This window comes from Erythrolamprus reginae, chromosome 3 (assembly GCF_031021105.1).
Source record: "Erythrolamprus reginae isolate rEryReg1 chromosome 3, rEryReg1.hap1, whole genome shotgun sequence".
In the NCBI taxonomy this organism is placed as follows: Eukaryota; Metazoa; Chordata; class Lepidosauria; order Squamata; family Dipsadidae; genus Erythrolamprus; species Erythrolamprus reginae.
In genome coordinates this window covers 216522749-216535430 of record NC_091952.1, presented here as the reverse complement: position 1 = coordinate 216535430, position 12682 = coordinate 216522749, and the positions used below count along the sequence as shown (strand labels likewise).

The 12682-nt window shown below is 36.8% G+C and overlaps 1 protein-coding gene across 2 annotated transcripts; it reads left to right on the top strand.

Annotated features, from left to right (window-relative positions):
- On the top strand, positions 1-11306 carry LACTB2 (lactamase beta 2). Of its 2 annotated transcripts, none has more exons than XM_070749187.1 (7): positions 1-262; positions 2777-2940; positions 5312-5435; positions 6792-6970; positions 8345-8493; positions 9715-9796; positions 10876-11306. In XM_070749187.1, exons 1-7 carry the CDS (start codon positions 141-143, stop codon positions 10914-10916), a joined length of 861 nt encoding a protein of 286 aa, XP_070605288.1. In that variant the 5' UTR covers positions 1-140; the 3' UTR covers positions 10917-11306. The 2 variants fall into 2 exon arrangements, with proteins under 2 accessions (XP_070605288.1, XP_070605289.1); XM_070749188.1 differs by having other exon boundaries at positions 46-262; positions 2780-2940.
- The last annotated feature ends 1376 nt before the right edge of the window (positions 11307-12682 follow it).

Genomic DNA, 12682 nt, shown 5'->3' with positions numbered 1-12682 from the left:
CAGTAGGACAGGCAGCCAAACAAGTCAAGTCTCCAAAGTTGTCACTCTAGCCTTTTTACTATCTCTTCGTTCTTCGGTCTATCTCGCTCTCTCTCCGCCCGTCTTTTCAAGGCTGGCGGCGATCTTAGGCGCCTGCGAAGATGTTGTCGGCGCTGCCCAAAATGGAGAAGTTGTCGGCGCGGGTGATTCGCGTCCTGGGCTGTAACCCCGGGCCTATGACGCTGCAGGGGACCAACACCTACGTGGTGGGAACCGGGCCCAGGTGGGTAAGAAGCAGCTCGGGCGAGGGGTAGACGCGGCCGGCCGGCCAGCTCCTTCGGATCTGTTGGCTGGAGGCGGTGGGTGTATCTCTCTGTGTGTGTGACGCGCTTTCTTAGCATGAGCCTTCGGTCCGTTTACTCGAAACTCGAGGGCTTCCCTGGGAATTCCTATTTGGACCTCCTCTTTCTCCTGATCTGCTCTTAAGTATTAATTGATGTGATTCCTCCTTATTGTACAGGTATTGTACATTGCGTGATGCCGGGAGAAACATTTAGATTGACGTCAGAAAATGACCTCATGGTCCATCTAGTCTGCCCTTACACTATTTCCTGTATTTTATCTTAGGATGGATATACAGTATGTTTATCCCAGGCATGTTTAAATTCAGTTACTGTGGATTTACCAACCAAGTCTGTTGGAAGTTTGTTCCAAGCATCTACTACTCTTTCAGTAAAATAATATTTTCTCAGTTGCTTCTGATCTTTCCCCCAAGTAACGTCAGATTGTGCCCCTTGTTCTTGTGTTCACTTTCCTATTAAAAACACTTCCCTCCTGAACCTTATTCAACCCTTTAACATATTTAAATGTTTCAATCATGTCGTCATCCCCCCCCCCCCCCCTTTCCTTTCTGTCCTCCAGACTATACAGATTGAGTTCATTAAGTCTGATACGTTTTATGGTTAAGACCTCAGATTGTGCCTCCTTGTTTTTGTGTTCACTTTCCTATTAAAGAAGAAGGCAAATCCATAAGCATTTGGGGAGGAAAAGACATTGGAAACCGTATTTATTGCTATGTGTGTAGTTAAAGTCGCCTTTGAACCAGATGGATGGCACACAAATCTAATAAATCAATCAATCAATGTTAAAGCCATTCCTGCAACCTGGGACTGTTACAATGCAATCTTCTCTATTCAGAAATCCTATTGTTAATTCCAGAGTCTTATTCCCTTAGGAATGCAAGCCCGGGACTCTTCCATTGCTGTATTTAAAGGCTGTTCTCCAGTCTTTAAGCTCACAGAAATTTTTAAACATCTATTCCACTTCATTGACAGATCCTGTAAGTGGTGCTGTTTGCTGGACCAGTTAAGGAAAAAAACCACTCTTCTTTTCCCTTACCATAAAGTGTGTTAAACTTGACAACTTTTAAGATTTGTTGGCTGAAATTGTTGGGGGTCAGCATTTTATAAAATGTTTGTATTCTTTTTATCACTTTTAATTTGTTTTGCTGTTTCCTTTTCCTTTTCCCTTTTAGGTTACTTGGTGTTTTAATGTTTGGTTTTGAAATTTAAGAACTATTATTTCTTTAAAAAGAAGCACTGCCTTAGTGGAGGGGGAGGGGGAAACCACCAATGAGTCTCCTTACTGCTTAGTGGGAACTGGCTGGACAAGTGCAGGCAGATTCTAGTGCTGTTGCTCAACTAAGAGATTGCAGGCAAGGAAGAGGTACACAGCAAAGAGGAGTCGTTTGGGCTGTATCTGAATATGAACCTCACACTATTTTGAAAGGGTGCTAATCCCGTGTCAGAAAATACCATGGTTATTTACCAGAGTCTGTCAGGAATTGGGCAACCTATAAATTTAATAAAATTCAAAATTCAAACATGTCTGGGTCTTCTATCTACAGAGCCCAATCTGGAATTTTGGCTATTACAATTTATCTCCTCTTAGGCAATATAAGTCTTACTTGGAATCTTGTTTATTTTGCTCTTGCTCTGCTCTAACTGCAATATTTTTCCCTTTCTGTGGACAAGTTTTTCTTTATTACATTTTTATTGGATCATATTTGATTCATTTTGGTATAAAGAATCATTTCTTTTGTTCACCAGATTGGATTTTTTCTGGATTTTTTCCACCATTTATCTTTCATCCCATAGGCTTGTTAGCTGCAGAGTTCAACGTTATGAAATTAAGAGACTACTTTGCAACAGCATTCCACTGTCTGGCTCCAAATTTAATGGTTTTAGAAAGACAATGCAGTCTTGCTCTTCAAGCACTCTTTAAAAGCAGACGTGTCCTTAAATATTTTTCTTTGGGGTATTTGAACGAGTGTGCTTATTTTTCCTGATATGGAATTTTATTTATTAAATTTATATGCTGCCCATCTCACTATTTAGTGATTTTGAGAGTAAGCTGCTTAGTGACAACTGAAAAGGCTTATATGACCAGTTTGATTTATTGATACGCATTTCCTATAATTTTCTTTAGGATTAAGAATTACACAAAAGAAATGTGATATAGAAATAGAACATAGAATTATAGGGCTGGAGGTCTTCTAGTCCATCCCCCTGCTTAAGGCAGGAGTCTTATACTAGGTCAGGCAAATGGTTGTCCAAGCAATTTTTGAAAACCTCCAGTAATGGAGCATCCACAACTCTAGGAGGCAAGCTATTCCATTGAGTAATTGTTCTTATATTTATTTTCATGTCACATTACACTTTCTTAACCCGGATGAAAAGGTTGCTAGCATCATTTTTTATTAATTGATGTTTATGGACATAATCTGTTTGTATTATAGAAGGATCTTAATAGATACCGGAGAGCCATCTGTCCCTGAATATATAAGCTGTTTGAAACAAACACTCCATGAATTCAACATTTCCATCCAGGAAATTTTAGTAACTCACTGGCACCATGATCACACTGGAGGCATATCCGATATTTGTGAAAAGATTCCAGCCAGTAAGTATTTTCTGCAGTTTTTAAAATTCGTGTACTTTGTATACAAAGCAGATTAGAGTTATACAGAAAATGTTATATAATAGATAGGCAAAGGAGAAATGATGTCAAAACGTTGGGCTTAAATATACATTAACAGACATGGGGAGAATAATTAACCACTTGTAAATATGTTTAACCAAAAATAAAGCTAGCAAAAATCAAGATCGGGGTGACCTCAACTTTGAACCATTTGTTTAGTAACTGTTCAAAGTTAAAACAGTGCTGAAAAGTTGAATTTCAACCTGTCTTTGCATTTAATGCATTTATCACAGTCATTTGATCAATATTAAGGTGCTTGGCAATTGGCATGCATTTATGATGGTTGAAGCATCCTGTAATCATGTCTTTGCCACTTTTGACTTTCCCAGCTGACTTCTGACAAAGTCAAAGGGGGAAAACGGGTTCGCTTAACAACTGCGTGATCCAATTAACAATTATAGTGATTTTCTTAACAACCATGGAGCTAAAAAGGACATATACCGTAATCAGGTGCGACTCACTTAACAATCACCTTGCTTAGCAACATAAATTGTGGTCTCAATTTTGGTCATAAATTGAGACAGCCTGTATTATAAAAATATGACATTTGCCATTTGTGTTAAACTAAGGAATTTATCTTTAAATAACCCTGACTCTTGCAATACTTTTATTTTTACCCAAAGATGCCGTCTTCTTTCTGTTGCTGATTTGGGAAGAAAACTGATTTGTATCAGTTTTGTGGATTTAAGTACACAAAAATCGGTTAAAATAAATATTTTGTTTTTATTTATGTATTACTTGAAACTTTCAGCTTTTTTTTTTTGAATGTGGAAAGTCAAACATTTATTTTAAATAGAAGGGTTTTTATCTCAAAGTATGTGTATGATCTGTTCTATTTTTAAAAGTAAGCCCCAACCTAAATTACGTTATTACTATGGTGAGCTGAATTATCTCCCAAACACCAAAACAAGTGTTTTCCTCAACTGTATTGACTTTGTTCAAGTCAAGCTACTCCAAAATCCTGAAGAAATGGGTCTTTTCAAATCTCTTCATGAGAGCAGGAAATGAAACTTCTTTGCAAATTAAAGAACATTGATTGTATTAATATTTGCATGGGTGTTTGCTGATATGTATTTTAACAGTCGTTTCACTAGAACCGGTTAAGGTTGTAGAATTTGGTATTGTAAAAAAAACAAATCGTTAACGCACAAAGGTCTTGCTAGACTGTAGTAAGGTGGTTGTCATAATGATTTGAATAATAGGCAGCATGCATAACATAGAACTGTAATGGTGAACCTATGCCACGTGTGCCACAGGTGGCACGCGGAGCCATTTCTGTGGGCACATGAGCTGTTGCTCTAGCTCAACTCCAGCGTGCATGCAGGCACCGGGCCGCTGATTTTTGGCTGGTCCCACACCTCTCCTCCCAGGAGTCTCCACACGGCCTATTTTGGATGCCAGTTAAGTACAGGGCTCTTACAAAGGCTCTAGGAGGGTGTTCTTTTTTTCCTGGGAGGCAAAAAAGCCTCTGGAGCCTGGAGAGGGCAAAAAAATGGGCCTACCGGGCCTACCAGAAGTCAGGAGATAGGCAATTTCTGGCCTTCAGGACTGAGAGGCCATTTCTGCTCTCCCCAAGCTCCAAAAAGCCTCTGGAGCCTGGGGAAGGCAAAAAATGGGCCTACCGGGCCTACCAGAAGTCAGGAGATAGGCAATTTCTGGCCTTCAGGACTGAGAGGCCATTTCTGCTCTCCCCAAGCTCCAAAAAGTCTCTGGAGCCTGGGGAAGGCAAAAAATGGGCCTACCGGGCCTACCAGAAGTCAGGAGATAGGCAATTTCTGGCCTCCGGGAGTGAGAGGCCGATTCTGCTCTCCCCAAGCTCCAAAAAAGCCTCTGGAGACTTCAGGGAGGCCTGCTAGGCCCAAAATGAGGCATGGGGCCTTATGCACATGCACGGGGAGTTGCGTGCACTTATGCGGGGGCAGGTCAGCATGGGGGCATTGAATTATGGGTGTGGGCACACACATGCATGCGATAGTGCACATGTACCACTTTCAGCACCCGAGGGGGAGAAAGTTCGCCATCACTAGCATAGAACCTATATTCTGCCTTGATTAATCTGCACTTGTATAATAACATAAATCCATTTTGTTAAAAAAAAACAGTAAAAATAAAACACTAATAACACAAAGCAACCTTTTAAATGCATTAACCAGTTTCCAAAATTTGAAATCATTTGAAGCTATTTTATAAGTCTGTTTAAGATCAATCTAGAAATACCATCTTTTTTTAAAAGGGGTGTATGAATTTTCATCTAAATTCTAATATGATACACATTATTTAATTTTTAAATTAGGTTATGAATATTGCATCAGCAAGCTTCCACGTAACCCACCTCAAGAAGAAGTAATAAACGGAAAGCAAAAGTATGTGTACTTAAGAGATGGAGATGTTTTAAATACAGAGGGAGCTACTCTGAGGTAAATGTTAACATTTCATATTGATGTTTGCAAGTTTTTCATGTACACATTTCTTTTCTGTTCATTTGCAAATTTTTATTTCAGAATTAAAAGGGCTTGTGAGATTGTTAAAGTAAATTATATGTTTTCCCTAGCCTTTAATGCAGAGCTGGCTGTAGAATTCTGGGAGTTGAAGTCCACAAGTCTTAAAGTTGCCAGGTTTTGAGACCCCTGCTTTAATGAATAGGGGTGCGATGACTCAGCAATTAAAACATCAGTGGAAATTTTCCGTGAGCCTTGGCAGATAGTCATGCTGTCCACATGACCACAGAAGTGTCTTCAGACAAGGATGGCTCTCTTAGGAAACGGAGATGAGCATTGCCCCATTGAGTAGGAAATGATTGTATGGGGAAACTTTTACCTTTAATGCATATGTTTTATTTATTGATTGATTGACTGATTTTGTCCAATACACAATGAGGGTTTTAGTGGGTATACACATAGTAAAATACATAATGAAGGTTATAGAGGATATACTCATAGTAAAATATATCTAAGAAAGAATAGAAGAGAAGATATAGGAATAAAACATATCAATGAAAGAATAGAAGAAGAGATATAGGAATAGAAGAAAGATATAGGAGATATAGGAGAGCAATAGGACAGGGGAATGAAGGCACTCTAGTTCACTTGTACTCGCCCCTTATCTCTGTAATATGTCACTATTCTTCCAAGAGTTACTGGTTTCTAATAACATTTTCTGCACAACATTCAAAACTAAATTTCTTCAAAACCCTAAATAAGTTGGGTTTCCAGGTGTGTGCTCAGGCTCCAATATCTTTAAGTGATGCTCTTTTCTCAGTACAATTTGTCCACTGTTTTAAGTCAAAGATTGTCTGTATACCTGTAGAATTCATTTCCCCCCCCTACTGGTTCTGTGAGCGTGGCTTGATGGGTGTGGCAGGGGAAGGATACTGCAAAATCCCCATTCCCTTCCCCACTCTTGTGGAAAGAATATTACAAAAAGTTGTACAAAATCTCCATTCCCACCCACTCCTGGGTAAGGATATTGCAAAATCTCCATTCCTACCCCACTCTGGGGCCAGCCAGAGGTATTTGCCAGTTCTCCGACCTACTCGGTCGGTTTCTTTAGGAGATTTATCTTAAATTATGGGTAGTTAAAGTTTGCCCTTATTTTAAAAATATTTTTACAAAGAAAAATTTGCTTGTAGCTCTGCTTCCACAGAAGAAGAATTAAATGAATTTAAATTTTGGATCTGAGCTTTTTAAATGTATCTCCATTTGCCACTGCAATAACTTTCTTCAATGTATGACTTGAATATTACAATCACGTTTCACTTTTCTGTCATTCTGCAGGGTATTATATACCCCAGGGCATACGGATGACCACATGGCTTTACATCTTCTAGAAGAAAATGCAATATTTTCTGGTGATTGTATTTTAGGAGAAGGAACAGCTGTATTTGAAGACCTTTATGACTACATGAAATCATTGGAAAAACTTCTGGGAATCAAAGCTGATCTAATATACCCAGGTAAGTTGTACATTTAATATGAATTATATTAGCTCTTTGCCCCAAGTATTTTTTAACTCAATGTTCTATAATCATGGATACTGTGGAAATAGAAATGGGTGTCTCTGATTGACTCCTGTTTGCAAGATATTTTGTATTTTTTCTCTCTCCAGAAGAGATTATTCTGTGCTGAAATGTTCCAGCTTTCAGAGTCTCTCACCTTGTAAATCTACATCTGGAGCATCATAGAAAGTGGTCACTGTGATGTTTTTTATTTAAATAAAACACTATTTCACTTTCATTGTGCTTTAGACTGTAATATAATTTGCTGTTTCCTTCCTAGTAAATGAAATGTATCCTCTATTTACTTGACTTGTGAAATGTCCTTTGACTGCTAAAATGTCTGTTCTTTACACTCATTTTCTCTGTCTTTCCACCATCACCCCTCCCCAATTCCCCATAAGGAAAACAGTATTCAGAATTCCGCACTTCCAAACTAATCTATGAAAGAAATTGTGGAAATGGAATATGACAATAATATTTAAGCCGAAAGTCTTGTCAGATTCAACCTGCTTTAAAATGATGTTTAGGGATGTAACAAATTGAACTCATTGTACAATATATCCACTTACTGTATTTATTTATCCTGTATTTTTCTCTGGGAATGCAAGATGGTCTAGACCAGTGTTTCCCAACCTTGGCAACTTGAAGATATTTGGACTTCAACTCCCAGAATTCCCCAGCCAGTATTCGCTGGCTGGGGAATTCTGGAAGTTGAAGTCCAAATATCTTCAAGTTGCCAAGGTTGGGAAACACTGGTCTAGAAGGAGTAGAAGTTCTTCTATCCCCATACCTATTATTATGAAATGTAGATGAAACCAAAGCTGTAGGATAACTGAATTGGCTTCATATTCGTCAAAGACTTAAACTTGTACATTTTTCAGCCCATCCAGTATTTTTATCACAATTCTCATTTATTTCTTTACATAATATACCGGCCTTTGGATCCCAAAACTCTGGGTGGCTTACAATTAAAAATGTTTTTGAAAAAGATAGAAGTATCGAGTAACCCAAAGATTATTACATAGAATCGGGGGTGGGGTCCAATCTATGAGGTCTAATTCTTTATCATTCTTCAAGGCATATCATATATGCCTTGAAGGCATAAATTGAAGAAAGCATTTAATAGATTCCTGAATGTTTGGAGGGATGAGACATCTGTGTCTGTGGGGTCCCACCCCAGAGGAAAGGTGCTGCAACAAATAAATTAGAAGCTGTTGAGCTGTTTTGTGTTAATTTAGACATGAACAATTTGTCTCTTCTTGAAAAGCACTATTAATTAGTAAGTTTTCACAGGAATTTTGGTTAAAGAAACATCTGTTGTTGTCTTTATAGGACATGGGCCAGTAATAAAAGAAGCAAGAGCTAAAATCCAAGAATATATTTTACATAGAAATGCACGGGAGCAGCAAATCCTACACGTCCTGGTTGAGAATGCTGGGAAAACTCTCACAACACGGGAACTTGTGAAAATCGTTTACAAGGTACAGATGGCGTCTGGCTTGGGTTAGGAATACATATCAGTTATGCAGAAAGCAATGCAATATAAAAGAAAGCAAGGATTCATAGCAAGAATAGCTTTTATCTAAAGGACACCATGTATGTGTACTTGCTTTCAGAAACCATAATATATATTGTACCAAGTAGTTTGCTAGAAAGTACATCGTATTAATACAAAAATATTAAAGATTAGAATGCTTTGTTCAGACTTCAAGCAGATCTTTCAAAATCAGACATATTTTTTATAAAATTTGCTTAGTTTTTTTTCCAAAAACACCAGTTTCTTTCCTTTTTTAGTAACTTCAACTAAAGTAGAACAAAAATAAAAACACAACTTTCTCTGTAGCAGCAATTACCCACTGGAATGAGGTTCCCTTACCATTTTACTGATGATCCAAAGAGTCTTGAAAACCTGGCTCATTGCCCAAAACTTTGGAATGTGTGATGAAACCTCCTTTCTTTTCCTTGTCTCTATCTGGTTGTATTATCTTTATCAACTTTAAGTTGAATAAAGTTGAATAACTTTACTTTTTTCAGGTCATCTCAACTTCAGAGTGCAGAGGAAACTTTATAAAATTTGTTTCATAGAATTTTGAGTGGTAAATATTATCATAATAATAATAACAACAACAGAAACAACATCAACAGAGTTGTAAGGGACCTTGGAGGTCTTCTGGTCCAACCCCCTGCGTAGGCAGTAAACCCTACAATACTTCACAACATTTGTCTGAAGTAGTGTAGGGTTTCCTGCCTAAGCAGGGGTTTCGACTAGAAGACCTCCAAGATCCCTTACAACTCTGTTATTGTTGTTGTTATTATTTCATTCCTTTTTGATTTGGGTTGTTTTCTGGTTTTCATGATTTAATTGTAAGATTATATTAGAAGAATAATTGCTACTAGAATTCTGTGAAACAACTTTTATGAAGTTTCCTCTGCACTCTGAAGTTGAGGATAATCGTCTAATAAAAATTCATGAGATGACCTGGAAAAAGTAAAGTTATTCAGATAAAATGTATAAGATTTAAGATAGGGCTAAACGATTTCCTCTCCCCACTTTAAAATTGGAATTGATAGAACATTTTTTGCCCTTTGCCTCAAAGCCTGAAAAATGTTTTAATCTGTACCAAATTTGAGGAGTTCTCCTTGTTTTGTTTTTTAAAAAGTGAAGTTCCATTAATATCCCTTGTTTGAATGCTTTATTCCAGGACACACCTGTCCATTTGCATCCAGCTGCAGAAATTAATCTCAATCATCACTTGAACAAGCTAAAAAAAGAAGGGAAAGTTGGTAAGTAACTTCATTATTTATATATAACAATTACATTGTTGGATACTGAGTAATGAAAGGAAGATGAAATTACAAGGCCGCATAACTATGCTCATCATAGCTTCCCCACAGTCACATGGTCAGGATTTGGGCTGTCCACAACAGAACCAATGGAGGAGCCAGCGAATCATGTTCACATGATGTCTCACTTAACAACGGCAATGGAATTTGCCATTCCCAATTGTGGTTGTTAAGATTGTTAACCAATACCCTTTATATATATTTTATTTGGTGAATAAAATAACTTTGTTTTAAAAATATTATAAACGTGGTTAAAAGAATGACTAAAAGTATCAGACAAAATGCTTCTTGGCATATCATCATTCCCTTCTCCCCATGCATGCACACCTCCGCTGTGCTGGGACAGTGAAAAAATGGCCAGACAGGCAACCGGAAGTTTGAAAAAATGGACTTCCAGTTTGCCCATTGGGCTATTTTTCACACTCCGGGGCTTCCCTGAAGCCTCTGGAGCAGTGTTTTTCAAGCAGTGTGCCAAGCAGTATGTCTTATTGTTGTAGCAGTATGTGCCAAGCAGTATGTCTCATGGCACACTAGTGTGCCATGAGACATACTCAGGTGTGCTGTGGGGAAATTAAACTTGGGTCCCCAAGCTACCATTCCTGCCAGGATATCCCTTTTGTGTTCATTGAAACAGGCTCAGGTTTCACACTAAGTGAGTATAAATACATTTAGAAACTATATTATTAACTATATGTGTAATATGTACTGTGTTAGAGTGTCATTTTGTGTCATTTTGGTTGGTGCCCCGGGATTTTGTAAATGTAAAAAATGTGCCGCAGCTCAAAAAAGGTTGAAAATCACTGCTCTGGAGGGTGAAACTGCTTTCCCTGAGGCCGAAAATAGTTGGCCAATACACACATGTGCACTGGTGCTGACATAGGTCAACGCCTCGCGTGACTTCCAATATGGCTCCACGTGCCATTTGTGGCACAGGTGGCATAGGTTCGCCATCACTGGCTTAGGGCATTAAAGATGTTTTACTGATTACATTACTTCTATGATCCTTCTTTCTGTTACAGTATATGAAAATTCTAACTTCAAGTGGAAAAGTGTTTTATAAATATGGCATATACACAAGTTTGACAAACGTGATCTTCTATTTTCTGGACTAAAAGCACTACCATTTTAAATGGAAAAATTGTATATAAATCACAGACACAAATGGATCTGTATTTTGTTATTAATCCGATTAAATAATAACTTGTCAGAGAGCTATTGGAAGAATCGTTCAGGGTGGAACAAGTTGATTATTCAAGTATTCCAAATTTCCTTCGGATGTTTGAATATTTTTGTAAAGAAGTTTGGTTCAAGGAATATTATAAATTAAATTGTAGGCTGCCTGATTCTCAGCAATAAGAAGATTTAAGCTTGTTTCTTTATTTAAATATTCTAATTTCATTGCCATTATGTTCTTTGTGTAATAAATATAATAAATAAATAATTTTGTTCAGATGCAGTTGTCTTCCTTTTTTATTATTGTCATCATTATATATTTATTCAGAATCTTTTTTAACTTGACTAGAAAAAGACAAATCCTATAGAATATAATTTCTATAGATTAGTGAACACTAGCAATATAATATTCAATCCCATTTTAAGTACAGTTGAATAAAAGTATTAAATGTTTAGTTCTGAATTACGTTTGTCTGCAAGTTCCAAATTTTAATGCATTTCAGTAATTCTAAAATCCTCTGCTTTTTAAAAACAATACAAATTGAATTAATTAATTAATAAAAGCATAAGACGCATTGTGGCTGAATACAAAGATAAAAATTATCCAATTCTAAAATTATATAAATGAAGAAATAATGAAATGAAAAGCACAATACAGAAGAATTAAAATTTATATTACAAACTAGAATTTTTGACATTTCTTCGGATCAGCCTCCCCTAAAACATCTTTTTTCCTGTTTCAATTTTCCTGTATTTCTATCTTTATGGAAACTTCAAGATTTAATCAAAGGATACGGTGGTGGTTGAGCAATGTTAAAGCCCTTGCTTTTATATCTTCATGACAATAACCTCTGCTTTCATTTTTAAAATGTTATTTTTAGCAGAGCAAGGGATTGAATTATCTTCCTATGTTCATATCACAGAAAACATCTTTCTCTTATGAATGTAAACTATTTATCTGAGCCTGTTTGGCCTACAGTCTGATATTGAATGCCTGAACGTGCAGCCTTTTACATTCATAACAATATCACTTTTTAAGCAATGTGGGAAAATGTGTCTCTGAAGTGTTGTTCTATATTTCAGTAATAAAAAATGCTGAAAATTGTAGCTCAGTAACATTTGGTGAATGCTTGAGGAAAAGCCTGTAAGGCATTAGAATAAGCTATGTGGTCTTTATAAAATGCTATGTGGAGTGGAAGAAATAAATGCTTTGAATAATGATGTTACATATACTACTGAACATTTTCAAAAATTGACTTCAATTACACCAAGGAGCTCATCTGAGCACTAAAGGAGAGTTACATGCTTACTTGCTGACAACAAATCAGCAACATCCATGTCAATTAGAAAATAAAATAAAATATAGTATCTTATAAAATTAAAAAAAATATATATTTGAAAAAAACAACACTAAAAGATCTAAGTGAAAAATACATTCTATTTTGAGTTTAGAATTAATGGACATGTTTATAACATTCTGTCAAGGTATCCAAAGTTGCTACATGTTCTTTGATTCCCAAGAGCCGCAGAAGTGGATTAAATGGCAATCCATGGTAACATGCTGTCAAGAGACCATTTTAAAACCAGTTTTGAAAAACTCTTATTATATATACAGTATATGTATCCATTAAGACATGCATGTCAAACTCAATC

What these genes read in the sequence shown, in the direction of transcription:
- LACTB2 (XM_070749187.1), top strand. Translation starts at nt 141, where the DNA reads ATGTTGTCGGCGCTGCCCAAAATGGAGAAGTTGTCGGCGCGGGTGATT. An exon ending in ACAGAGGGAGCTACTCTGAG is followed by an intron (nt 5,436 to 6,791) that starts GTAAATGTTAAC and finishes GTCATTCTGCAG; the next exon opens with GGTATTATATACCCCAGGGC. An exon ending in TTGTGAAAATCGTTTACAAG is followed by an intron (nt 8,494 to 9,714) that starts GTACAGATGGCG and finishes GCTTTATTCCAG; the next exon opens with GACACACCTGTCCATTTGCA.